The sequence below is a fragment of the Oryctolagus cuniculus genome, chromosome 9 (genome assembly GCF_964237555.1).
Source record: "Oryctolagus cuniculus chromosome 9, mOryCun1.1, whole genome shotgun sequence".
Lineage (NCBI taxonomy): Eukaryota > Metazoa > Chordata > Mammalia > Lagomorpha > Leporidae > Oryctolagus > Oryctolagus cuniculus.
The window spans coordinates 60093529-60121116 of NC_091440.1; the positions used below are offsets into that span (position 1 = coordinate 60093529).

The 27588-nt window shown below is 47.3% G+C and overlaps 1 protein-coding gene across 2 annotated transcripts; it reads left to right on the top strand.

The window, feature by feature from the left end:
- The first annotated feature begins 1517 nt into the window (after window positions 1–1517).
- On the top strand, window positions 1518–27418 carry CNMD (chondromodulin). 2 transcript variants are annotated; one of them, XM_051849872.2, is made up of 7 exons: window positions 1518–1724; window positions 2044–2184; window positions 8205–8345; window positions 15569–15682; window positions 19319–19472; window positions 22898–23064; window positions 26877–27402. In XM_051849872.2, exons 1-7 carry the CDS (start codon window positions 1653–1655, stop codon window positions 27090–27092), a joined length of 1005 nt encoding a protein of 334 aa, XP_051705832.2. In that variant the 5' UTR covers window positions 1518–1652; the 3' UTR covers window positions 27093–27402.
- Window positions 27419–27588: the final 170 nt, after the last annotated feature.

Here is a 27588-nt window from a genome sequence, read left to right on the forward strand (position 1 = left end):
ATCCACAGAAATATAATTGCATTTTGCATTTTGGAATTAAATTGCTCTGCATAGAAGTCATAGCAATTCACCCACCCGCAGCAGGATGTGGGAGGGCCTCGCTTTCCCTCACGCTCCCCAACAGATTGCTTTAACACGTGTTTTTATTTTGGCCAGCATGAGAGGTAAACAAGTATATGTTTAATTTGCATTTCTTTTTATAAATGCTGTCAGGCATTCTTTTTCAAGAGACATTTGTATTCCTTGCAAGAATTGCGCGTTCCTCTCTTTGCTTGTATTTTTCTATTACATTTTTTCTTTGTTCTTTTGGTTTTCTAGGAAACTCTACACAAGGAAACGAGCTCTATCTGTGATAGGAGTTGCTAGCATTTGAGGCCTTCTGATATCCCTGGCATTGCATCCACTGTACCCACTAAAGCAAACGGGAGCTGTGATCTCTCGGGGTGCCCGTGCCCTCCTAACTGCAAAGCTCTGAACGTCTGGTTTTTGCTTTTCAGCATTTGACACTGCTGGCCCGTCTTTCTGGAACCCTGCATTTTTAAACTGCATGTGCTGCTTCGTGTTGGAGCATCTCCCACTTCTGTAATTATCCTCATTCCGGCAACAAATGCCCTTGGGAAGGGAGTTCTGTGCACGTGCCTGAGCAGCACCCCAGCGATGAGCAGGGCTGGGGACCCGGCTGGAGGCTTCCTCAGCACCTGCAGCCTAGTGGGACGGGTGGACAAGTAGCACCACAGCTGAAGCCATGGCAGGCTCAGGTTTCCTCCAGCTCTTCTTGTTTAATTCCCACCTCAAGCTCAACAGGTCTAAAACCTGCCCTGCTCAATTTCCTGCCTCCTCCTCCAATCCTGCTAGGCCCTTGGCCTCCCCCAGCCCAGGGGTTGCTGTGTCCTGTGCTTCTCTCCTCCTTCCCAATCCCAGCTCATCCTGCCTCTTGTCCCACCCCCACTCCCATCATCATCATCATCATTATCATCATCATCATCATCGCGCCTCACCGAGTTTCCCATGATCCTTCAGCGCTGTCTCCTGCTACAGCCCTGTACATCCAACACACTTTTCACTCTGCACTCCCCACCTCTATCCCTTCAGCCCCCCTCTGCTTGGCCTTCACTTTGCTGCAAGTCGTCGCCTGGAGACACCTGTGACAAGTCCACACTCCATGCTCTCGTCCCAGGGACCACCCAGCAGTGGCAGGCCAGTGCGAAGGCGGCCTACCTTGGGGCAGCTTTCAGCTATTGGCCATCCCCTGTTCACCTGCACAGCCCTGCGCTCTCAGTCCCCCCTCCCCTCAACATGCCCGCAGAGGCCTGAGGGATGGGGTGAAACGGCCTCCAGCCGCGTGTCACAACAGAACCCTCTGACAAGCCAAGAGATCTTTGCATGGGCGGCTAATTGCCCTAAAAACGCAGCACGGCTCAGAGCCCAGGACTCAGCATTCCGGCTGAGGCGCTCCGGAGGCTGCCGCGGGCGGGAGGGCGAAAGGGAGGAGCGGGGTGCGGCGCTGGGAGGGGTGGGGACGGCTGGCCCGGCCCAGGCGGGACGGTGCAGGGCGCGCGCGCCGCGTTGAAATGCCCGGCCCGTGGGGGCAGCGGGTCAGAGCGTAGCGCGCGCGCCCAGCCTCCGAGCGCCTCGCTCAGCCCGCCGCAGCCATGCCCGAGCGCTCCGACAAAGTTCCCATCGCCCTGGTGGGGCCCGACGACGTCGAGTTTTGCGGTCCCCCGGTGAGTCCCGCCGCGTGGGTGTCCGCCGTCAGCAGTTTGCGCAGTGTGTGTGTGTGGAGGGGGGGGGGGGGTACGGGGTGACTAGGGGACACATGGTGGGTGCCTAAATGCGCGCGTGGGGTGTGCACGGGATGCCCAGACCGGGGTAGGGAGCACCGTAGAGCCGGAGGACAGCGCGGATCCCACGGCACTGGCCCTGGACCCTCGGGAGGGCGCCGGAGGAACCCACCCCGATTCCCGGCGGGCGCGGATAGGGGCGCGGGGCGCGGGGTTCGCAGGGCGCAGACGTGACCGGGCCCTCTCGCACCCCTGCCCGCAGGCCTACGCCACAGTGACGGTGAAGCCCTCCAGCCCCGCGCGGCTCCTCAAGGTCGGGGCCGTGGTCCTCATTTCTGGAGCGGTGCTGCTGCTCTTCGGGGCCATCGGGGCCTTCTACTTATGGAAGGGGAGCGACAATCACGTAAGTGCGGAGGGCGGCGGCGGGGGCCTCTCGGTGGCACCCAGGTTCCCGCGAGGGGCCCCGTAGCCCCGGGTCACGCTTCCCTAGTGACACCGCCTTCTTTGTGCCATCCGTGCCCACTAGCCGCTTTCAGCCCGCCGTGGAAAAGCAAGGCAGGGTTTTCTGTGTCTTAAACACAGAGTAGTGGAGATCGCCACGGACGCTGTGCCCGGCCACGAAGCCGCCGTGTGACCCGAGGAAGGCCTCGGTTTACTCACCGCGAAAGCGAGAAATGGAGGTGCCTGGCCTCTAAGACCCCTCCCCGCTGAACACACTGTAAATGTCACCCCTAGGGCTAAGGTCACCGAGGAATATGCAGCCCCATCATTGAGGATGAATTTCGATCTTTCAGGAGAGGGTGTGTGTGTGCCCGCTTGTGAGAAAGGGACAGAGAGAGACAGACCCGTCCATTAACACTCCCCTTTCTCTCTCTCTCTCTCTCTCTCTCTCTCTCTCTCTCTCTCTCTCAAAATAAAAAAAAAAAAAAAGGCTAACTTCCTTAAAGGAGGCAAGTGTCTGAAAATCAATTCTGACCTGGTCACTTGTGATTGAATGGTGGATGTTTCACTAAAAGCTGTCCTACTTTTTTTGTGTGTGCAACTGTTTATTTTAAAGTTCTGTGGGTTCTCCAGGAGTGCCCAGCTCCCTTCTAACTTGACTGGGCATAGTTCCAGTGTTCTCGAAATACTCTGAACGTACTCACCTATGTGAAAGGGGGCATTTTATCTTGATGACCATTGCCAGGTCTGGTATGAGCCTATTTCGCTAATGGAGAAGAATTCCATCTCCCTCTCCAGGCGTGCACACAAAGGGCTTTCACATCAGCATCCTCAAAGGATCTGGGACTGCTGCCCCCCCCCCCCTTCTCCCACCATGAAATTCAAAGCATGAACAGATTCCAGTACTTAGAGAAAATGGTGCTGAAAGCAATTCAACCATTTTGCACATCACATCTTCTGTAGTCACTGCATAATTTGTATTTTTAACTCAAATGCCTAATGTAGATAAGCAGGCCATTTAGCACCAAGTCTGTTTTAGAGAATATATCAAATTTGCAAGCGTTGGTTTGTGAGATTAGGATTGCACTGTGTTTGAAAAGTGCCTGCATGTTTTGTGTTTTAAATATAGAAGCTAGGTCAGATGCTCTTATTTGAAAGCAACAAATCTGAACACGAGAATGTTTTCAATATCTCTATCTCTATTAACAGGATTTAGATCGTCTCAACTTGGGGAATTTTTTTTATCATTCATGGGAAATTCATTTGAGAATCAGACAGAGAGAGACAGAAAGAGAGAGAGAGACCCCAAGAGAGAAAGACCAAGAGAGAGTGTTCCATCTGCTGGCTAACCCCCCAAATGCCTGCAATGGCCGGGGTTGGACCAGAGCTAAGCCAGGAACCAGGGACTCAACCCAGGCCTCTCACATGGGTGGCAGGAACCCAGCTACTGGAACCGTCCTTGCTGCCTCCCAGTGTGTGTGTTCGCAGGAAGCTGAGTCAGAAGCCAGAGCAGGGCATCCAAGCCGGGTTCTCTAATGTGGGACAAGGGCATGTTAGCCGGTATCTTAAGCACATGTCTAAACATCCCCCCCTCCCCGCTTTGGGAAATTTGATGGCATTAGAATATAAACACTATCTTTCAGGTAACAAAACCTTAATAGTACAGGTTATTTGGGAATTAAAAAAAAATAGCTTTGCTTTTTAGTTTTGCTTTGGTAAAGATTTTGGCCATGAGATTATATTAAAATGAATATCGTTTGGAATGTAATTATTCAAGACAAACAGAGCTTACTGACAGACTTCTAAAAGGAGAGATTGAACAATCGGGAATAAGTGGGCTCCCCTTTTTCGTATCTTTACTGTAAGATGGTGGGTTGTCTGGTTCAAGAGCGCGGTATGAAATTTTAAAAATACAGAGGAATAGTGAATCTCATTTTATTGCCAACAATCAAAGTTACTGCTATTTCCTGTACAGACAGGAGAATGAAAAAAACATCATAAAAGGTTTTTTTTTCCTCCCAAAATGTCCAATGCGGATCCATATTACTTAAGCCTGAAAAACAAATCACAAAATATTAAAAAGAGTAAATGTGGCATCGTCCATGCACAGCGCATGCATGGGGCTGCTTTCCTTGAACACAAATCTAAATAATCCAAATGAAACGGCATCAAAAAAGGTAAGTCTGTGTGGAACAGAAAGACCTATCAAACCAAGTGGATTAACCACTCTTGGGGCTTATCTGTGCCTTGGCTTCTTTGTATTTGTTTATAGAGGAGAGCCAACTGTAATTCACCTCCTCTCCCCTGCCTGTGGGCAGATGCCCTAAGGACAGCATTATTCACATGTAGCTGGAAGACTGGGAACCTTCAGAGCACTAATAATCAGGAGACAACTGACAGGGCTCAAAGATTGAGGCCATGCTTCATCCCCATTATTGTAAATAGAACAAGGCATTGCAATACGGGAAATTGCTGCTAATATGAGATAACTGACAACACACCCTCTGGGATAGGGGGAGGAGATCCTTGCTGGGGGCTTTTCTTCTCAGACCAATTTTTCCCAGACATTTTCCCAAACTAATGTAATTAATCTTATAAAACCTAGGTCTTATTAAAAACTCATTAGCAAATATCCTTGGCTGTGAAAGGCACCATATTGAGCAGAATTTTGGCAAATAATAAACTTCATTGTACTGGGATAGAAATAGCCCTAGGTGCCAACAGCTCCACAGGCTTAGAGCAGATAATGCAGTGGCTGGGTTGCTCCAGCAGCCCAGCCCGGAGCCCAGCACTTTGGAAACTGCAAACTCCTTTCTGCCCTCCCCTCCCCTTTTCTCCCATGGCCTCAGGAGGGTCACAGCTGTCCGGGTGCAGCATATTGCAAGTCCAAGATGGGACGCAGTAGCTGGCGGGGGGAGCCTTTGTTGGTGGGGAGGTGGCAAGGGTGATGGAGAAGGAAAGTGACATTAGGACCACAGGTCACTCTTCTCATGTTACCATTCCAGCTCCTAAGGATCCCTAGGAACTTGGAAGGGGATTGAGTTCTTAAATGTTGCATTGCTTTATCGATAAATGCCTATGTGCAGTGCTTTCTTTCCTTTTTTAAAAGGAGCCTCTTGTCACCTGAGCGGAGGATGCGTTTGCCAGCAGGAAGTCACACCAGAACTGTCTGCTGGGCTCCTGGTGACAGTCTTCATTACCTCCTGTGAATAGTGGCTTCTGGGAGAGACCGGGCAGCACACAGCCTGCTTTCTAAACCTTACCTGTGGAAAGCACTGGCCCAGCCAAAGAAAGCAGGTTTCCTTAACTTGGCTGATCATAAGGACCAGCCGAGGGGCAAAGTGAAAACAGCCTGGTGGGCTCTGCTCCAGCTCCGCTAACTCAGAACCCCTAGAAGTGACTCTTCTGATCAGGCGAGCTTGGAAGACATCGCAGTTCCACAGAGGGAGGGAAGGAGGGGCGGGAGGCGTGGCTGAACAGAAACACGGCCGATCCTTTCTGTCCCACTGGATGAACGCTGCTACCCAAGAAGGGTACCCCAGATGGCAAAGCTATTTCTGCATCTCCGCTGAGCAAATCAAATGGTGCTCTGTGGGTCTTGTAATAATGAGTTTCCTACAAGTCATGAGCCAGTAACAACAGATACAGAGTCCAAATGTTTGTCCCTGTAGCAGTCATTCTTCATAATGAGGGAGAAAATGCACTTGAATTGAATCCCAGATACTTGCTTTTCTAACCAGCTGACCTGACATTAATTAGCAACTGTCTTTCATCCATTCTCATTCCTTCCCTTTTAAAGATTTATGTACACACATATTTATAAAAATACAGAAATGTAAAATTTATGTTATGTACAATACAAAGATACTTCACTTTGCGGCGCCGGCACACCGGGTTCTAGTCCCAGTCGGGGCGCTGGATTCTGTCCCGGTTGCCCCTCTTCCAGGACAGCTCTCTGCTGTGGCCAGGGAGTGCAGTGGAGGATGGCCCAAGTGCTTGGGCCCTGCACCCCATGGGAGACCAGGAGAAGCACCTGGCTCCTGCCATTGGATCAGCGCAGTGCGCTGGCCGCAGCACGCTGGCCGCGGCGGCCATTGGAGGGTGAACCAACGGCAAAGGAAGACCTTCCTCTCTGTCTCTCTCTCTCACTGTCCACTCTGCCTGTCAAAAAAAAAAAAGATGCTTCAAAAAGTTCATGGAAAATCAAATTAAAAGATAAGTTTATTTTAGTATCAAACATTTTTAAGTCTATGCATAGCATTTTCATAATATGCATTTTCCATGAACTTTTTACAAGTCTCTCATAAGCATGGACAAACTTATTTTTTAAATCCATTTTTCACTGACTTTGAGGTGCCCTCATACAACACACACACACACACACACACACACACACATATATACTGTGTCATACATAAGATGGCTATACCACTAAGTCCAAAGAAGTAAGAAATCCACTACTGCCTCACCACACAAAGACCTAGCAGGGCACAGCAAGCTGAGCAGGAGCAGCAGTGGGTTATTTTTAAGCCAGCGTAGTAATAAGATGTCTAAGTTGGGGCAGGTGTTGTGGCACAGTGGGTTAAGCCACCACTTGGGATATCCACGTCCCATATCAGAGGGCTGATCTGGGTCCCAGTTACTCCACTTCCAAACCAGTTTCCTGCTCATACACCTGGGAAGGCAGCAGGTAACAGCCCAAGTACTTGGATCCCTGCCATCCGCGTGTAAGACCCAGATGAAGTTCCAGGCTCCTGGCTTCCACCTGACCCAACCCCAGGTGGTGCAAATATTTGTGGAATGAACCAGTGGATGACAGATTTCTCTATGTCTCTCCCTATGTCTCTGTGACTCCTCCTTTCAGATAAGTAAGTTGGTTTTTAAAGTCTACGCTGAGACTCCATTGGATCATCTAACTTAGTGGATGCCTTTAAAAAACAATATTAAGAGGTGGATTTTTCTAACAAAATCTTACTGAGAAATGCAACACGTAACAGAGCCAGTCTGATTAGATGATGGGTGAACAGGGAAGGCACTTCACAGTCCCACCTGCTCTACCATCTCACCTCTGGGCCACACCTGTGCAGCCTCTGAGCTCTATGGACATGGGTGAAAACCAACTAAGAGGTCCAACTTCTCCATCTGCATTCAAGGCCCACTCCCAAGACCCGGGGATAAGTGGTGTGGTCACCTGTTTTTCCTGTCCCTGGGCCAGTGCTCCTCTGCAGTGTCAAGTTCCCTCCCCCTCTCCCTCACTCCCTGCACATCTCATTATAACAAAATGCCCTACACCATATGCCTGTCCCACAGGGTCATTAAGTGAGTAACTCCCATTTGGAACTGGAACAGATGTGCGCATTGACCTTGCTCTCTACAAATGCTACTCTATATCAAGTCTATTCTAGTCCTGACTGCAGTTCTAACTATATGCCACATTCCATGCCTAACCTTGACCAAAGGATTGCTTAAAAATATGAAAGAGTTTAAAAATGCTTCGCATGTTGAGATGCCACTGCAGACTGGTTCAGACTTGCCCAGGTAGCCCTCTGCCTCCTCAGTTTCCATGTACCGATCAGTGGTTCTCACTCTACCCAGCTGCATGATAGAATTGAGCTGTAAAGAAGGACCAGTGCTCCACCCTCGTCCCTACAGGCTCAGATTTGATTGGCTGAGGATGAAACTCAAGTGTGGCCCCTGGTGAGTTGACCCGGTGCTTCTGATGTGCAGCCAAGATTGCGAAACACTGAGCTGTTTGAATAAGTATCCAGGGACTATCAAGGGTTTTACCTTTAAGATATTTTTAAAGAAATCACTGTAATGAGTGACTGGTGTAGGATGAAGACCTTGTAAATATGCTATTGTAAAGGAAGCTGGCACATGTCTCTGAAAAATATGAGCGGTACCTCCCCCAGTGCAGGTCTCCAGATAAGGCCTGACTTGCTGGGAACAGAAAGCGTCGCTAACTCTCCTGTTCCCTTGCAGATTTACAACGTCCATTACACCATGAGTATCAATGGGAAATTACAAGATGGGTCAATGGAAATAGATGCTAGGAACAACTTGGAGACCTTTAAAATGGGAAGTGGAGCTGAAGAAGCCATTGAAGTTAATGACTTCCAGAACGTGAGTATATTTCACACATTTAGAGGGTAACCAGGCAAGCCTCGGGGACCCTTCTCATTCAAGGAGAAGCAGCCTCTCGCACACGCACATCCCAGTGATCACCGGGTTTCACAGCAGGTGTCATGCCACTAACATGTGTCGGAGTTTATTCTCTTTGAGAAAGAACCACACTGAAGACAACACTTCAGGGTTAAAAACTCAAAACGCCACCCCCCAAACCTACTTATATTGCATTCATGCACTTCAGGAAATAACTTCTGGTTTTAAATTTTTTGCTTCTAGGGAATAAACAATGTGAGCTTAGAAATCAAAATAGAACTTGATTTTGAAAAATGAAAAAAAAAATTAAAACACCACATTACTGAAAAAAAAAAAAAAACAAAGCATGTTCTGGGAATGATATAGTCTTGGCAGAAGGACTTGAAAGAACTATTTCTTTCCCATCTGTTTTCTCTAATGTGGTGGATAAAATACTCAAATCCTCCTAGAATGTTGCCAAGCCAAAAGCTTGAATTTCTAAAGAGGTGAGAATTGTTAATGACCTCTCCTCAATAATAGGTGGGCTCTGTGACATACTTTTCTCAATTCTTCTAATTTCTCAATGAAGCCAGCGCATTGGCTTGGAAGACTCGCCTGTGATGGCATGTTTGCTGACCATGGCCTATTCCAGGTAAAATACTCGAATCTTCTTTGAAAAGAAGACTGTTTTTTTTTTCTTTTTACAAAAAAAGTTAATCTACAAGCAGTTTGAGACATCAGGCTATGCAGCAATGCTTCAATATTCATCTGCAAATGAAACTGTCTCTCCTGTTGGGAACATAAATGTCTTTCTCTCCCTCACGTTCTAACAATGGGGACGAGGCATGGCACCTCTGTTAAATCTGCACAGGGAGTAGATAGAACTTTATTGGGAAGAGAGGCTCTTGAAAATAATGTCTCTTCTGATATTTTATTGGTCCACAAACATCTCACTGACCCATCTTCCTCTGATTGATGAGAAGAACTAAAGATGTTTTTCATTTGAATGAAAGCACTCCTCTGGTTGGTACCCAAACACACTTCACAAATCCTTCTGAATACCCAGCAGATGTTAACGTGAGAGCCCTGTGAAATAGGCCTTATTTGATGGTGACAAGCACTGGCTCTGTTCAGAGTGATCTCTGCCCTGGGACAGGCTGTGCAGCTCCATGTGTGCCCTACTGCACTTTATTTAGTCATAGCTTTGTAAATGGTTCTAGTCAGCACACAAGTATAATTTCTCCAGACCGATTAAAGGCTTTTACTGCAATACCCAGGAAAGGGTGAAAACAGTTTTTCTTCGTTTATACTACTCAATATAAACTAATAAAATGTGACTCCTCCACTGACATCATTCAATTCAGTGCAAAACTGAATACAACGAGATGCCACAATATCAAGATACGCAAAGGGAACTACTACAAAGATGAATAAGAAAAGCTCCATCTCTCTGGACATGGCCATGTATCAAGAATATCCTTTTAAAATATTTTAATCCCAAACCTGTATTTCTGTTTTATAATCCTTGGGTTCTTTCTAATGATGGTATCGATTGTGTTTTGTTCTCATAGACCAACAGGGCTACAAATATTTTATAAACTGATCAATTCTCTTTGATAGCTTCCACATATCTCTAAGTCAGAACTGGTGAGTAGAACATTTTTTTGATGGATAGTACCTGTTATGGGTTTAAGCAAGCCTGGACTTTGGAAAACACATGAATCAGCCTCTATGGTACCTGCTTTATTACTTTCTCTTATACTTTAAAGCATCAGTCAAATTCAGGAAGAGTTGATTGAGTCCTACTGTGTGCAAGGGGCAGTTTGAGCATGGGGGATACAAAGATGACTGGCACAGAGGACCGGCTTTGGGTCAACCTTGGAGACATACTGTGATAAGATGGGCAGAGCGCTGTGGACACACCAAGAGAAGGCACTGCTGCTGATGACAGGATCAGAGCAGGTGTAACGGAGGCCCTGACAATTGAATCAGGTCCTGGGGAATGATTAAGGCTTCAGCCGGCAGAGAGGAAGGGGCGGTGGGGAGGGGGTGGAGAGGAGTGCTTTCCAGGCCCAGAGAAAAATAACACACATGAATGCACAGGCCTGTTCCAGAATTCCAAGCAGCCCACTGTGGCCAAATGTAGCGAAAAATCGATGGAGATGAAAGTGGGGCCAGGTTATGAAAGGTTCTGAATTGTGAATGAACAGCCTTCCTGTTCACCCCGGGAGGCACCAAGATCTTACTACAGCCCAAGGGGAGTGAAGAAAACAACACACACACAAATATACCCTGAGAGAGATAAAAATTGGGTTAGTTCATAGTGCATAAGTGTGTTAGTCAGTTTCCTGTTACCTTAAAATACCTTGGAGGAACGATTTAGGCAGGAATAAGGGTTACTTTTGCTTACAGTTGTGGAGGCTCACAGTTCAAGATCAGTTGACTCCATGAGGCTGGCATCTGATGGAGGCTGGCGAGGTCAGAGCCGAATCACACGACAGGTGGGGAAGCAGAGAGACAGGAGCACACTCTTCCTTCACGCTCTGTGACACAGGGGTGGGGAATGCCTGGCCTGCAAGCTGTATTAGGCCCACAAAATCATTTGGTCTGGCCTCGCCAAGGCAACTGAAGGTGGGACTCAACATCAATAAATCTACAGCATGCTAATTTTTAAGTTGGTAATCTTGGATGGCCCATGAATGATGCTATAAATACCCAAATGGGTGTCACAGAAGAAAAGTTCCCCACCCCAGCATGGTCTCTGCTTATAATGCCACCATGATTTGGTCATGAGGCTCAACTCCAGCAAACTTAACCCAGTCTAGTCACTTCCCAAAGGGCCCACCTTCAATGCCAAATTGGATGGAGACTCCACAGTACATGAATCCACTAACAACCGACTTTGGGGTTCAAACATCTGCATGAGTTCAGGGAGTCAAATCTTATCCAATCATAACAATGGGTTACATTCTAGAAGGTTACATCTTCACAAGCATTAGAATTGGTTTAAGCATTGCAATCCCCTCAGACTCAAAGCCCGATGTATATAATAAAAATTCTGTTTAGAAATTAAAAGAGAATAAACACTGGTGGGCATATGGGTGTTTATTGTACAATTCTTTGACTTTTGTAAGTATTCAAAAGTCTTGATTTAAAAAGCTAGAGGAGAAAAGTATAGCATGACCTGTCTAGTTGGTAAGTAGGTTGTTGATTTCAAAAATCAATATAGCTTCCAAATGTAACATAAGGGAAAAATAAAACGAAAGTAATTCAGAGTAAAATATGGACTTCCTATGTAAATGCTCACTCAGCCTGATGCACAAGACATAATAAAGTCAAGCCTTGGGCCCATAAGTTGAATGATTTTCAATGCTGCAGTCTAAAATGCAGATGGACATGAGTGTGTGTTGGTAAATTAAATGCCATGGAATTTTCTCAAGCAGTGGACAAAAGTGCTGTTTTCTTTCCATTTTCATAGTAATTGCATCTCTAGGGAACTTGCACATTAAGACTCTGCTAAAAGTCACTTTGTGTTGCTGTGTAAAACAGTGCTGGGGTCTAGGCAGGAATACTCAGCAACAGGCTTGCCCTTCAGACTCAGCTCGGGACTGCCCCTGGCTCTGCAGGACTGCCATCCCCTGGCCCCTACCCCAGGGAAGCCAGGAGCATCCCAATCTTTGTGACAATTGTTCCCCAGACATCTCGAAAGCATTCCTCTGGGGCAAGACCCCAACCCTTCTTGGGAATCCTTGGTGTAAGCTATAGAAATAAGTAAGGTCTCCTTCAAAAGAAAACCTGTGCAGCCAAGGTGAGGCTGCCTGATGTTTGATAAGCGTGTGGCGTCTTTGAACTCTTCCCTCATTGCCTTTGTTAGCAAACCTCCTCATTGTCCCCAGCTCAGGAAGGCCTGGTTTGTTTGCAAAAAACAGGTTTGCTTGGCTTTCTTGAGCTGCACTTAGTTCCCTCTGTTTAATCTCTGCTCGATCTGCCTGCTTGATGTGGATTTGTGCTAGACACGGTAGTTAATATGTGTGAATCCCTTCCCACAAGTCGGGTCCCCGTGGGGTTTCAGTTCTCTGCAGCAGGTGTGCTGTCAGAACTAACTCAATACTGGATTCAGGTTCGGGGCTGTGAATCCCACAGTAGGATCACCGCTCTCCCTCTCGGTATCATCGCGGTCTGATGGCGCTTCCTGCTGGCGCACCTGCCAGGCAGAGGGCACGAGTGTTTGAAGTTGAAAGAACACAGCACACAGAGAGACATTCACCGCTCTTTCCTGCCTTCCGTTTTTCTAGCAGTGACTCCTAGATTTACATGCAGAATAAGAGGGGCAGACTTTTGGAGAATGGGAAGAGCACTGGTTCTCAAAGTGTGTTCCTCAGGTCAGCGCCTCTGAGAGGGACCCTGCCCAAAGCTCTGTGTCTTATATAACAAGACCTCCGGGTGATTTGGATGTTAAGGGAGAATTTGTGCGCCACTGGTAAACCGCTGTCCAAAGGTTATGGGGTCACTTAATAAACAAATCCCTTTCTCCCTAAACTGGTGGGCCTCACCCTTGGGGAGCGGCTGAGACGATCATTGCTGGATGTGGAGCCAGGCCTGTGTGTTCCTAAAACTTCTGCAGGGGACTCTGGTGCCGCCAGGGCCCTGGCGGAAATGAGCTGTGAGTCTAGGGGCCAGCAAGGCCTCAGGGTGCATAGAGGTGCTCTAGGGAGGAAGAGCCTTCCCTCTCTGTTGCCCAGACTTCCCCAGGGCTAGTGGAGACTCCGGGCTCTGAGACTGCCTAAGGTTAGACCTTCCCACAAAGGTCCTCCAAGGTACCGTAACTTCTCTTCATTCTTCATTCAGGGCTAAATCCTGAGCCAGGGCCCCTAGATTTCTACTTTTTAATTTTATTTATATTTTTTAAAGATTTATTTGAGAGGCATAGTGACACAGAGATGGGGAAAGCTCTTTCATCCGCTGGTCCATTCCCTAAACAGCTACAACAGCCCAGGCTGGGCCAGGAGCCTTGAGTTCCATCTGGGTTTTCCACATGCGTGGCCAGGGCTCATGTACGTGGGTCATCTGCTACTGCTTTCCTAGGGGCATTAGCAGGGAGCTGGGTCTGAAGTGGAGCAGCCAAGCCTTGAACTGGCACTCATGTGGGATGCTGGCAATGTAAGTGGCGACTTAACTCCCTGTGCCACAACGCCTGCTCCAGGCCCCCTAGATTGCTAAGTGCTTTTTTTTTTTTTTTTTTAAGATTTATTTATTTATTTGAAAGGCAGGGTTACAGAGAGGCAGAGGCAGGGAGAGAAAGAGAGGTCCTCCATAAGCTGATTTACTCCCCAAATGGCTGCTACCACCAGAGCTGGGCCGATCTGAAGCCAGGAGCTTCTTCCTAGTCTCCCACGTGGGTGGGGGCCCAAGGACTTGGGCCATCTTCTACTGCTTTCCCAGGCCATAGCAGAGAGCTAGATGGGAAGTGGAGCAGCTGGGACTCGAACCGGCGCCCATATGGGATGCTGGCACTGCTGGTGGTGGCTTTACCTGCTATGCCTTTCTTCCTCGACTCCAGCACTGACTCCAGACTTCTCAATTCTGTATCATCCCGACATCTGCCTCAACAAAAGGTTGATGTGGTTTGGATTTGTATGGCTACATTATCAAGGCATATCATTTGTAGACTTTTTTTTGTTTTATTTGAAAGAGTTATGGGGAGGGGAGGGAGACAGAGAGAGACAGAGAGGGGGATCAATAGAGATCAATCTTCCATTCGCTGGTTCACTCCCCAGATAGCTGCGAAGGCTGGAGCTAGGCCAGGCCAAAGCCAAGAGCCAGAAACAACTTCTGGGTTTCCCACGTGAGTGGCAGGGGCCCAGACACTTGGGCCATTTCCTGCTGCTTTTCCCCGGGCCCTTAGCAGGGAGCTGGATCAGAAGAGCTGGGACTGGATCTGGCACCCCTACAACATACCAGCAGTTTGCAGGCGGCTTTACCCACTACCCCACAACACCAGCCCCCTCATTTGTACATGTTTAACACTATTTTTGGTAACTCATTTGTTGTGAAACTAAAACCAGCAAGGTGACAGAGAACATTCTTGGGCCAGAAAGTACTGCTACCCTATGTCTTCTGTAGGGAGAATCAGGGCCGAGCTGTCCACCCAGACGGAGCCCTGTGGCTGATGTGCCCTTTGAGGCTGGTCCCTAGGCGGAGGAGAAGACACTGTCTATATCTCACAAGGGCCAAAAAACAAAACGTCCCCATCCTTGGATAAGGTCTAGGAGCACAGGTCAGCTCCAGGTGCTGCGGAGAGCTTTCCTATTTACTCTGCGCATGGTAACTTGGAAAAAATTCTGAATTCATGGACTTCATTTATTAGACCAACATCTTTTGAGAACCTTTCAGTGAATCAGCAAGAAGGAAAAATAAAAAGAACAAAAGGTTCAGAGACTGATCCTGAGAGAGACTGGTCCTGGTGAGGGCAGCCTGGACAAGGTGGCGAGAGAGATGAAGACGGGTGGGAAGGCAGAGGCAGGGGGGCCCACGTGGCCTGGGACATTCACAGAGGGCTGCATGGACAAGCGGGCACTTCCTCTGGGCTGCTGGGTGGAGATGGCCAAACCCTTATGCTCCTTCTCCGTGCAAAGATCACCCTCTCCTGGTCACCTCCCTGACTGCTGTGTGAAGTACCATCCCTTAGTCCTACTCTCTCTCTCTCTGCCTTAGTTACTTTATCTCCATTAAAAAAAAAAAAAAAGATTTATTCATTTATTTGAGAGAGTGAAGGAGAGAGAGATCTTTCATTCACTGATTCACTCTCCAAATGGCTGCAACTGCCAGGGCTGGGCCAGACTGAAGCCAGGAGCTTCTTCCAGGTCTCCTATGCAGGTGCAGTGGCCCAAGCACTTGGGCCATCTTCTACTGCTTTCCCAGGCCATAGCAGAGAGCTGGATTGGAAGTGGAGCAGCCGGGGCTGGAACCGGCGCCCACATGGGATGCCAGCGCTGCAAGTGGCGGCTTTACCCACTACACCACAGCACCAGCTGCTTTATCTCTATTTTTTTTATTATTGGTCAATTATGCTAGAAGCTAAGCTCCATGAAAGCGATTCATTTTTTGTTCATCCCTATCCCCGGCACCTAGAACAGTGCCTTGTTCACAACAGACACTCAATCCGTTGAAGAGAAATGAACACTGGATACACTTTCGCTTCACAGGGCATCACAGGGATCCGTTTTGCTGGGGGAGAGAAGTGCTACATCAAGGCGCAGATGAAGGCTCGCGTCCCTGAGGTGGGCACCGTGACCCAACAGAGCATCTCTTCGGAACTGGTGGGTACCCTCAGGGGCGGGACGGCGGGAGGTTTGGGCAGACCTTGTTTGGAGGCAAAATCTCCCTGCAGCCTCTAGATCCTGGATCCATCCTGATGGGAACCTAGGTTCTTGTCCTGCTGTTTCCAGGGCATCCTTCTTTCTTGATACAATGTATTTAAGGTCTTAGGGAAGCCATGTTGGAAAGCGCATAAAGGGGCCTGGTGCTCACTCAGCTCTTACTTGCCTGGTGTTAGGGAGCGATCTGATCAGAGATTAAGACTCCACAAGATAGAATCTTCTTTAAAGGGACCTCCGAAGCCTTCCCGCTTCAGCCTCCGTCAGCGTGGGAATTCGTCCTGACATCGACAGGTTTCCCCTGCACCGAGCTGTGATTGCTTCCTGTTGGTTCAAGGTCAACCCAGGGAAGCTACCTAACATCATATCTAATGCCTTTTCCATGTGCCAAGCCTGTGAGTTTTAATCTTTCCTTAATAATTAATAACTCCCCTTGGAACTTGGTTTTTAAAATTTCCTTTTAGAACTGCAGGCAGTCACCTTACGTTTTGATAATACTTTAAGGCTCACGAAGGGGTCACATTCATTTTGTCTTCCACTTGAGTGTGGCAGGGTATGGTGGAAAGAAAGTGGATGATGGAGCCTGAAGGGCGTGGGTTCCATCCCAGCTCTGACACAGGCTATGGATGAGGCCTCTTTCAGCCTCAGTTTTGTCTTCTGCAAGCTGGGGGTATGCACACTGTGCCTGTGGCCCTAGAATCTACTGCCTGGCGAACAGATGGTTCTCGCTCAGTGTTTTTAATTCTATCATGATCATCTTCAAGCCCTCCAGTATCCCTGAGAGGGAAGCGAAGCAAGATCAGCTCCCTTAAGGCAAAAGAGGAAAAATATGGGTAAGCAAAGGTGCCTGGAAACTGATTGTTTGCCCCCAGAGGAGAAGTAGCAGGTGGTGTCTCAAGTCAAAACAGAACAGAACAGAGGCTAACAACAAACCTGTGAGTCTTAAAAACTGGCTACCTGTTCCCTGTTTCCCAGCATTCATCCTGTGAGAGGCTTCCCTGGCCTGGGGTCCGGTCCTTATTTCTGACGCCCCCCACCCCGTACCCCACGAGCTGGGTGGTGCAGAAGCAAAGGGTGTGCTCTCACTTGCTAATGCTGAGAACAGCTTCCCTTCCTGCATTCCCCTTTGCTGACAGTACAGCTCCAATCCCCGCCCTGTCCCCCACACGCGGACAGAGGGACAGAGGACTGCTTCCCCTGGACCACTTCCCCAGCCACAGCGGACTCTGCCCTGATTACAGGTCTGCAGTGTGTTTTCTTTTTTCAAATGAGTTCCCTTCCCTCCCCACCCCTGATTTAAAACACAATACTTTGCCACTGTAGAAACTTTGAGAAACACATAAAAGTATGGAGAAGAAAATCACCCACAATTGTATAATCCACAGGTAACCAATGTTGACATTTTGGTGGGTCTCCTGCATGTGTAACATTCTATTCAGAGGTAGTCAGACTTCTGTGCACTCTTATTATTGTCGCTTTGGTTTTTCTACAACGCAGATGATGATGGATGTGGTATGTGTCATCACGGGATTTTAAGTCTCATTCTGGAACACTTCATTATACCTCAATTTTCAACTATCTCTGATGGTGGCAACTGAAATAATGATTTTGAATTCTAAATGATTCACTGTGCTATTTCTGTATTTAAATTTTAAAATTGTCTTTATTTGAGGCAGAGGCCAAGGGGGGGGGGGTGCAGACAGACAGACAGAAGAGAGCTCCTGCCTGTAGGCTCATTCCCCAGATGCCCACAACAGCTGGAGCAGGGGTAGGACTAGCAACAGGAGTAAGGAATGTGATCCAGGTAATCTGTGTTGGGGGAAGGGAACCAGGACTGGAGCCTTCCCCGCTGCCTCCCAGAGTCTGCACTGGCCGGAAGCTGGAATCAGAAGCTGGAGCCGGTTCAACCCAGGCACACCGATGTGGGCTGTGGATGTCTTCATCACTACACTAAACACCTGCTCCTCTTTTTGTATTTAAATCTTTGTCTGTGTCTGAGTCTTAGACCATAGAGGTGGATCTTGTGTTTTAGTCATTTATGTCATGTATAGTGGATCCTCTGCTAGACAAAAAAAAAAAAAAAAAAAAAATCCAGACGTTTGCGTACATAAGGTATGTGTACCTGTAGGAAGCAGCAAAGTACACTTAGAGTAACTTAAACAGCTAGGGGTTGGGTTTTCTGCATGGCAAGCAGTGTAGAAACAGGAGGTTGACTCAGTGGCCACTATCTCTGCGATTTGTTGTTGTTGTTGTTTTTGAATCTTTCTTTCCAGCTTCAAACAGGACAGCACTGCCCACCCTCACTCTGACTTCCAAAGTCACGAAAAGGCTGAGTAGTGCCAGCCATGACTTAGTGTTAGTCAAGCGAAAACAAAGGCCTCCAAGCCCTGACACAGACGTCGGCCTGGATGGTCCTGGTTAGCGCCGGTCACCCGGGCCCCTCCGACCTCTTAGTGGTTCTCTCTCCTGGCACTGGGCACACTGCAGCCTCCAACAAAATCATGCTCGTCTGCAAGGAACCAGAGAGAGGCAGGAGGTCGGGAGGCAACCGAAGACCAGGCCTGGAGATTGATTTAACATTCTTGGCTTGTAGGCTGCATCTGTATGCATTATCCCAGTCATCCCACTCTTCCCCACACACTTTAGACCGTGATGGGGGAGATTTATGCGGCAATTGCTCTCATAAATGTTTCATCAGCTCTGTATAACTTTAAGAAGCTACTGTACTCAGAGAGCATTCATTTCCTGCATGGAGTCATTTAATTTAAGGTAAATAACTGGATTACCTGAGTGTGAGCTTCCTCCAATAACCTGAAGTTGTTTTAATGCAGCCATAGCCTGAGGGAGAAGGAGTAAATGAAGTGCTGCTTTTAGCTAAAAATAAGGAGAAAACATTTTAATTTCTCCAACCTATTACAAACTAATAAATACATGAAAGCAAGAACCTGGCAAAACAGATCTGTCTCCTGGGTTAGGAGACCGGTCTTAGCCTCTCGCAGTAGAAGCAAATCCAGGGTTTAGCTTTTGAATCTCAGTGGTGCGCTTGATAGGAGGAACATCTGAACCCTATTTTGTTATAGCTGGGAAATGGAGAAATGGTTTATGTTAAATAACACTTTGAACTGAAGACATTAAAGAACCAATCACTTGCTTTTTCCAATTGTTGTTCCGAAGCCGCAGAATCAAACCCCACAAGATTTTTTCACTTCAAATGAAGGGCTCCTCTATTCTTTACAGGATTCCGGGGTCCATTCAATTGCTTTCCCTCAAAAACAGCTTTGATCAAAAACATCAGATTAACCTGAATCTCCAGGCTGGTATCAAGTAATTTTCACTCCAGCTCAGGACACACATATTCACACATCGCAGCTAGATGTGCTGAGCGCTGTGAACACGGCCAGCTACAGAGAGATGAGGAACTTTCTCTCCAAGTGCGTGTGTGCTACGTGCACACCTGCACACCCTCACACAACTCTCATTTCCAAGGCAAAGTCACCCTCTAGCCACCTGCGACTGCTCGCCGCAGCACCTCCCACCGTCCCCTGTGCTCAAATGCGTGTTGTTTTTCCTCGCCCACAGGAAGGCAAGATCATGCCCGTGAAACACGAAGAGGAGGCTCTAGTCTGGGTGGCCGTGGGGCAGCCTGTCCAGGACAACAGCTTTTTGAGCGCAAGAGTCTTAGAACTCTGCGGCGACCTTCCGATTTTCTGGCTTAAACCAACCTATCCAAAAGGTAACTTCTTAAATGAACCTGATCCCCCTTGCAACACTCCCTGCTCCTGCGAGCTTGGGGGTGGGGTGGGAGGAGACCCCTCCAGGCCTGAGCAGGTAGGGAGCAGGAGGGATCAGGAGGCCTGTGCAGGGTCCCAGTAATTAGCATGAGAAAGAAAAGAAGGAAGAGGACAGCCTGGAGGAGGAGACAGAACAGCCGAGCTGCCTACTGCTTTTATTTACGACACTCCCACTTCTTTCTGCTCTTGCCCTTAATCTCCGTTGTTTGTGCCTTCCAATTTTACCCTTTTTTTTCCCCTTCCCAAGGCTAGAATCAAGGGACTGAGAAGCTGTCATACCACCAACTCTTTATGATGTTCAGACCTAGAATTATGGGACAGCCAAAAGCCTCTCTGGGTATAGGCTGAGATTCCTCAAGTTCATGGCTTAAACAGCTGCTTGCAAGCCCAGTGAGAACTCACACAGGGTCTCCGAGTTGAGGGAGCAATCCTTTGGGCTGTTTTCCCGCGACCAAGGGCAGGTGAGCCCTGCGGGCCTCACTCCCCGCACCCCCAGTTTGCAGGGGGCCTCTCCCTCTCCCTCTCCCTCTACCTGGCACTCACCACCCTGGTTTCCCGGAGGCCTACTGGGTCGAACTATGCTTTCTCAAAGATTTTTCTGAACATCAGGAGAGAGCAGCATGGAATTAAAAAAAAATATATATATAGACATTGAGGCCACTAAGCTTGGTGGGGTGGGGGTGACAGGAGGAGGAATGGACAGTGTTTAATCGGTGCAAAGTTTTCATTTTTTGCAAGATGAGGAAACTTCCAGAGATGGATGGTGGTGAGGGTTGCACAGCAATATGAAGGCACGCGATGCCACTGAACTGTACACTAAAAATTGGCTAAAACAGTACATTTTGTTATGCATTTTGTTCCAGGAAAACAACACTAAACCCAGCAGGCTTAGAAAGTACCAGTTTCTGACCCTGCCATGACTAACTTAGCCTTAAGGGTTTACAAGTCCTATTCTGTTCCAAAGGCTGGAGAAGCAGTTTCTCTAGCCTCAGGAGGCAAGCCGGAGTCAGTGTCCGTGTGGGCGGCGGAGGAGCCTGAGGCCGCGTGCGGGTTCAACTGTCACAGCTTTTTGCAGCTGCGGGGGCGGGCGGCAGCTGCCACCTGCGCTGTGCTGCTGCCATTCCTGCCTTTGTCCGCACGGAGGAGCTAAGGTTCACAGTACGGCCACCGGCCAAGTTCGGGCTTTGCATTCCCCACCTGCCTTAGCAGGGAATGGGCCTTCTAGCTCTCCACCACCCAGGAACTGCCACCTCTTCTAGTTGAGGTGGCCCAGAGTCCCCTGACCGTCACCGTGTGCCGCTCTCCGTGTTCACATTCTGTCTGAGGAAGAGCCTCACCCAAAGAGCTGATTCCCGCAGCCAGCACACAGCTGTGCAGGCCCAGTATGCCCCACGTGCTTGTTCTACAGTGCCCAGAACAGTCCAGAATCCACGTCCTCAAGGGGTTTTACGTTGTAGCAAGGGAAGACAGCAGACACACACTCAATCAGGAAAAATCGTACGGTATGATAGGAAGAGCTATGGAAAACCAACAGGGCAGGGTAAGGGGGTGGGGGCAGGGACAGGAAGAGAGCTGGCTTGGCGCTGCTTGGAGGCCTGATGCAGTGACTATCTGCACCCCCAGGTATAGAGCTTTTCCCCACGACGACGTTCAACCACGTGCCCAGGTCCCTCACAGCACCACGCAGGCCCACATGTTAAATATTCAATGCCCCCTCCATTCATACAAGAGTTACATACATTATGTTCACGGGAAACACGCCCCAGATTAGAAAAGGATTAATGTTAGGACATCAATAAGATGGACCATCACACACATTTCAAATATCATACCTGTTTTAAATGAAGTTTTTTTTTCCCTAATCTCTCATATGTGCTGCATATTTTGCAATAAAAATCAAGAAACTCCATCCCCCTCTGACGATGCCTCACTGCCCACCACCTAATGCTAATGAAAGCCCCCTCCCCGCCACCGCCACTGCAGGGTCCCGCAGCGGCTGCCCTTGGATCTTGAAGTGGGCGGTCATCAGTGTCACACAGTTGTGTTATCAGGGACTCAGTGACTGATGGCTGGACGCAGGTTACGTGAGAGCCGATGGTGGCTGAGCGCGGACTGTGTGCCAGGCACCGACCTGGGCGCTGCACTTCATGCTCACCACCGCTGGGGTAGCTACTCATGTCCCCATGTTACAGGGTACATTCAGAAAAGACGTAGATTTGTGAATTGAATCCAGGTTTCCCTGCTGCCTCTCCAGGCATACAGATGCCAACCACAGCTTTGGAAAGTACACTTAAGTTCTCACAGATAATAAAGCACGATACAGTCACCGTCCTCTAACATTTGAATGCTTATTATACGCCAGACACTGTGCTTCCACCTTTATTCTCATTCACTCCGTGATTATCCTGTACACTACACAGTTACCTGTTTTAGATGAAGCGCCAAAGCTCAGAGAGATATCCCCATCCACACTGTGGACACACCTTCAACTCAGGAGCCACCAGCCACGCTGCAGGAGCCCCGAGGCGGTGCGGTGGATCAGAGTTCACATGTGACTCTCGGCTCTGCCACATATCCCAAGATCCTGGCCAAGGCACTTGGTCTGAGACCGGATGCCTGTACAGAGGCATCCGTTTCTTCTATCCTGTAGGATTTTTTTTTATAAAGAATCACTCGAGATAATATGTCCCTTGCAAGCTGTGAAACTTCATGGCTTATCTCGTCAATCCATTAGGAATACACAGGGCTGCAAGTAGCAGTTACCTCAGCGACAGGGATTTCAACAAGTGTGTCGTGTGCATGTACATAAAGTCCGGAGATGAGCGGTCCCTGGCACTGTGGCACACTCTGCCAGGCCACCAGCTCTTTCCAGCTGACCTTCTTGGTGTCTGTAGCACTCTGGCTCATTACCCTGTCCTAACACTGCACGCTCACCAGGTGGCGCTCATAACTCCAGATATCACATTTGTGTTCAAGAAAGGAAAACAAGATGGAAGAAGGCATGCATGCCCCTTTCATCAAGGAAGCCAAAGCTTTCCCAGAAACTGCACTAGCACACGCTGCTTGCGTCTCACTGGTCAGAAATGTCACTCCCAGTCACTCCTAACTGCAAAGGAGCCAGGGGAAGAGTGGTGCAGGCAAAGAAAAAAGATTGAGAATGGATCTCTTCAACCAGTACTAGGCCACCAAATAGGGTTAGGTGTATGTTTAACTACTAACCCAAAGCTTTTCTTATTACAAAAACCATCACAAAATTAAAAAGTATCTTTTCATGAATACTTAAGGACCTTATGTTTTTCCTGTTGATAAACAGATCTAACTTCTTTAATATGCAAATAATGGAATTAACTTACAGAAATTTTTGCAGAAATCCAGAGAGAAAGAAGAGAGGTGGTGAGAAAAACTGTTCCCACCACCACAAAGAGACCGCGCAGTGGCCCCCGGGGCAACCCAGGTCCCGCAAGAGTGAGGAACGACAGCCAACCCAGCGTTCAAGAGGACTCGGAACCCTTCAACCCCGATAACCCCTACCACGTGCGTACCTGTGTCACCCTCACACACTCAGCCCAGGCGAGCGCAATAAACCTCACCCAACGGGTGTTGCCACTCAAGGTTCCAAATGAGCATGCAAACAGCATTTCGAATTCCACTACTGCTAATGAACTATTTTAAAATACATCTGAATCTGTTGCGAAGTTTAGAACTAAGGGTGACAACACTTACCCATGGCTCTGTGGTGTGAGGACTCTGGCCCTGCACTCAGAGTTGTTTTCTTGTTGAGTCACAGGCAAATCCACGAAAACAAATTCATCTCAAGAATTTGATTTGAAAATGTTTCCGAGAGTGTGCCCTGGGGGCATCTCGTGGAATGAAAGTATTCTCTTTCCTCTTGTATGCCCTTTTTATTCCTCCATTGGACAGCCGTTTGTTAAATACCTGTTCTTTTCCAGGCCCCGAGCACAGTCAGGAGTCAGTTCTGCCCCAGGGGCTCTCAGTCCCAGCAGGGGACAGACACATATGGAGATAAAAATACTTCAGTCTGAGGAGATATTTCTGAACTTGACACCCAGGTGCTAAAAATGCCAACCTTCTACAGAATGTTATTTACCATTATTATCCTTTGTTGGGAGTGGAAGTAGAAGTTCTTACTTGTGCCTTTTTAAAATTTAAAAAAAAAAATGCATGTTTTAAAAAACATCTCAGAAGGGTACAGTAAAAAGTGTGTCCCTGCCACCCTGTTCTCCCTGGAACAGCCTACCAACAATAAATGCCAGTTTGTGTGTACACACACACACAAATTTAAACAAAACACCTATATATTTGGCTTTGTTTCTAGTTGCAGTATTTTGGAGATTTTTTTTTTTAAAGATTTGAGAGGCAGAATGAGAGGGAGAGACAGAGACATCTATCCACTGGTTCACTCCTCAGATGGCTGCAATAGCCAGAGGTGGGCTGATCCAAAGACAGAAGCCAGGAGCTTCTTCTGGGCCTCCCACAAAGGTGCATGGGCCCAAGGACTTGGGCCATCTTCTATTGCTTCCCAGGCCATAGCAGAGAGCTGGATCAGAAGAGAAGCAGCTAGGACTTGAACCAATGTCTATGTGGGATGCCAGCTCTGCAGGCTGCGGTTTTACCTGCTACACCTCAGTGCCGGCCCCTTTGGCGATTACTGTCTCCTACATAATACCTCAATCATTTTTAAAATTTTTATTTATTTGACAGGTAGAGTTATAGACAGTGAGAGACAGACAGAAAGGTCTTCCTTCCATTGGTTCACCCCCCAAATGGCCTATGGTCGGCGCTGTGCCAATCTGAAACTTCCTACTGGTCTCCCTTGCGGGTGCAGGGGCCCAAGCACCTGGGCCATCCTCCACTGCCCTCCTGGGCCACAGCAGAGAGCTGGCCTGGAAGATGAGTAACAGGGACTAGAACCCAGTGACCATATGGGATGCTGGCGCTGCAAGGCAGAGGATTAACCAAGTGAGCCACGGCGCCGGCTCCAATATCTCAATCATTTAATGACTACTATTCACTTAACTGTCTCCCAGTGCATGGATAGATGCACAGAAACTTAACTAGTTCTGTCTTGGTGGGCATATATTATTTCTCTTTCTTTTGCTACTGCAAATACTTTTACAGCATACAATCTGGTACATGACTCCTAGGGTTATGGGAAGGAGTAAATGGGGTGATGCAGGCACAGAGCTGGGCACATAAGCAGCATTAACTTGCTCAGCACTAGCTACTGGTACAGTATTCCTCCTATAAACATGCAATTATAAAATATATCTACAAATACCAAAGCATGGGTTAGTGTGTGGGAATTTTACATTTTAATAGAGGGTACCAAGTCACCTTCCAAAGAGTCAAACCAACTGCATGTGTCTGAAAATGGCAGTAGAGAGATCCATTTATTATCAAACTTTAAAAAGACTTTGCCAATCTCTTGGGTGTTAATTATATCCTCTGGGCGTTTATCTTGTCTGTCTTTAATTATGTGTAAGGTTATCTTTTCATACGTTAAGCCGTTTCTGTATTTTTTTTTCAATACAGTCTATTCAATCCTACAACTGTTTCATGTGTTGCAAATGTATTTGGGAGAGATTTAGAGCAAAATGTATTTTCTAAATACCTCAGGGCTTATCAGAAAATTCAGGACACCACAGTTCTTCATTCCCTAATCTCAGAAAATAAAAAATAAAGTCTGAATAGGCAAACAGAATTTAATAATAGTTTATTCCCTCCTGGCTGGGCCGGCTGAATCAGGCTGAGGGTATTAAGGCATCAGCCCCTCTACAGAAGGGCTGCAGGTGACTTTTGTCTGCCCTGCTACCACACACTCGAGCGGGCCACATGCCTTGAAACTCCAATTATGTTTCTTCCTTTATTGTATGTTGAACTCTAAGCAGAAAATGCTTAGAACATTTCCCACTTGACCTCAGTCCTTCACATACTCCTTTATGGAAAAATCTTAAGAGCATCCTCAGATTTTCTCCCAACTTTTTACTCCCGCAACAAACCCGGCAAGCCCTCATTAAGGAGGAAATGCCTCTACCAACAGGCCTTCTCTTCCCGCCTGCCCGGGAGAAACCAGCTCCTGTTAACGAGGCAGTTGTCTTTTTCCTGGCCTAGATGAACCCAAAGAGGAGAAACTCGAGTCTGAATAATTTCTAAAACAAATGACGTAGAGTAAGACGGGTGTTTTGATGACAAATTTGAGCAAAGGCCGTATCACAGTATATTAGGGAACTGGTAGGTGTAGTAACAGTGTGGTCTATAGGGAAATGTCCTCCTATCTTGTAAGGTATTTTCTAATGTATTTACGGGTGGTATGTCACACCCCCTTCAGTTCTCTTTGAATTCACTTCTGAAAACAAAAATGTGACAATGGACTAACAAGCATCAAACCTAGCTGTACATAATTTTTTCTACTTTCCAGTTTCTTTGAAAGTTTTAATAAACCCCTCTATCCAAAAATTGAAGACTTTTTTAATATTCCAGAATCAGCTTTGTGCAGGCTTAAACTGTCAAGAATTTGCATTACAGTTCTTCTTGGCAATGTTCTTCAATACCACATTAAATACCGAAGCATGGGTTATTACGTGGGACCCTCCACCCCTAGAAATTCTTACAAGGAAACCCAGATGTGCAGCTGGGCAGGCTTCCTTCGTTTCACGCCCTCTCCAGCTTGAGAACAGAGCATTACTTCACAGGACTTCATGTTTATGTCACTATGATGATGGCACGAGGTTGAAGCTCTTGATTTTTTTATCTATTTTTAAGGAGCTTTTTTTCGCAATAATCCAGGCCCGTTATTGCCTATGCAAGTAACAGCCTAATTCCATTGCTGAAATGAAGGCAGGACAAACTAAGACTTGACAGTGTTCTCAGAGCCAGTGCGACTGGAATTAAAACCTGTGGTTTGCCTGGATAGATGACTTTCAAAATGTGTACCCAAAGAGCCCTGGAAACCATGACTACAAAAAAGCACCAGTGTTCCACTGACTTAGAATTAACAATGGCAGAAATACTTTCAATCATAATGCTTACTTTTAATTTTCCTATTTAATACAAGTGTAGTCATTACTGAGTGGTAACTGGCTCCTTAAAATCATGGAGAAATTTTAAGATTTGTTAAATATTTTTTTCTGCTAACGACAAATAAGTTAAGGTTCCTTGTTGTCAGAAGGAATTCTGAATGATGGCAACTTACAAGACTGAAAACTCCTAATGGAGGATTATCCTGATTTCTTATAGCAGTCAAAAATTAAGGAAATTTGAAACATGTGCAAGCTGTAACCATCTCAATATGAAGAAAACACAAACAATTCTCTTTTGTTCCACAGCAGCAGGAAGGGGAAAGCATGACATTCGACCCTAGACTGGATCATGAAGGAATCTGCTGTATAGAGTGCAGGCGGAGCTACACCCACTGCCAGAAGATCTGTGAACCCCTGGGGGGCTACAACCCATGGCCTTACAATTACCAAGGTTGCCGTTCGGCCTGCAGAGTTGTCATGCCATGCAGCTGGTGGGTTGCCCGGATCTTGGGCATGGTGTGAAGTCACTTTGCGTATCAGGTGCTGTAAAGAGGGAACTCAAGAGACAACCAAAGAAGCATGAGACATGTTGATGCTGAAGGGACCACAAAGTGTTTTATACTCACCCTGAGCAATGTTATTCTAGACATTTTTAAGAGTTTTTCTCAACTGCTTTCCAAATCTTTAGTTTATGCAAATATATTGAAAGGCTGATTAAAGTCTAAAGTGCCATAATCCTTTATTCACTACTTTTCAATTGCTTTGTTTTGCCAATAGGTTGGCTTATAAATCTTGCTAAACTATTTTGAAATAAATATGAAAATTTTAACAATTTGTTGAAGACCTCAGACATTTGAGTTCTTTTTAATTAAGTCATGACTAAAATTCAAGTCATTTTCTGATGTTACTTACACAGATTCCTCAATTGTTTTTAACCCCAACCCCTCTTTTTTAAAAAAAAATATTTAAGAGGGAGAGAGACAGACATTCTAAACTGGTTCACTACACAATGGCTGTA

Bases quoted from the DNA above. Each gene is read 5' to 3' on its own strand.
- CNMD (XM_051849872.2), top strand. From the start codon at position 1,653: ATGCCCGAGCGCTCCGACAAAGTTCCCATCGCCCTGGTGGGGCCCGAC. The intron at 2,185-8,204 runs GTAAGTGCGGAG...GTTCCCTTGCAG, and splicing joins GGAAGGGGAGCGACAATCAC to ATTTACAACGTCCATTACAC. The intron at 15,683-19,318 runs GTGGGTACCCTC...CCTCGCCCACAG, and splicing joins AGAGCATCTCTTCGGAACTG to GAAGGCAAGATCATGCCCGT.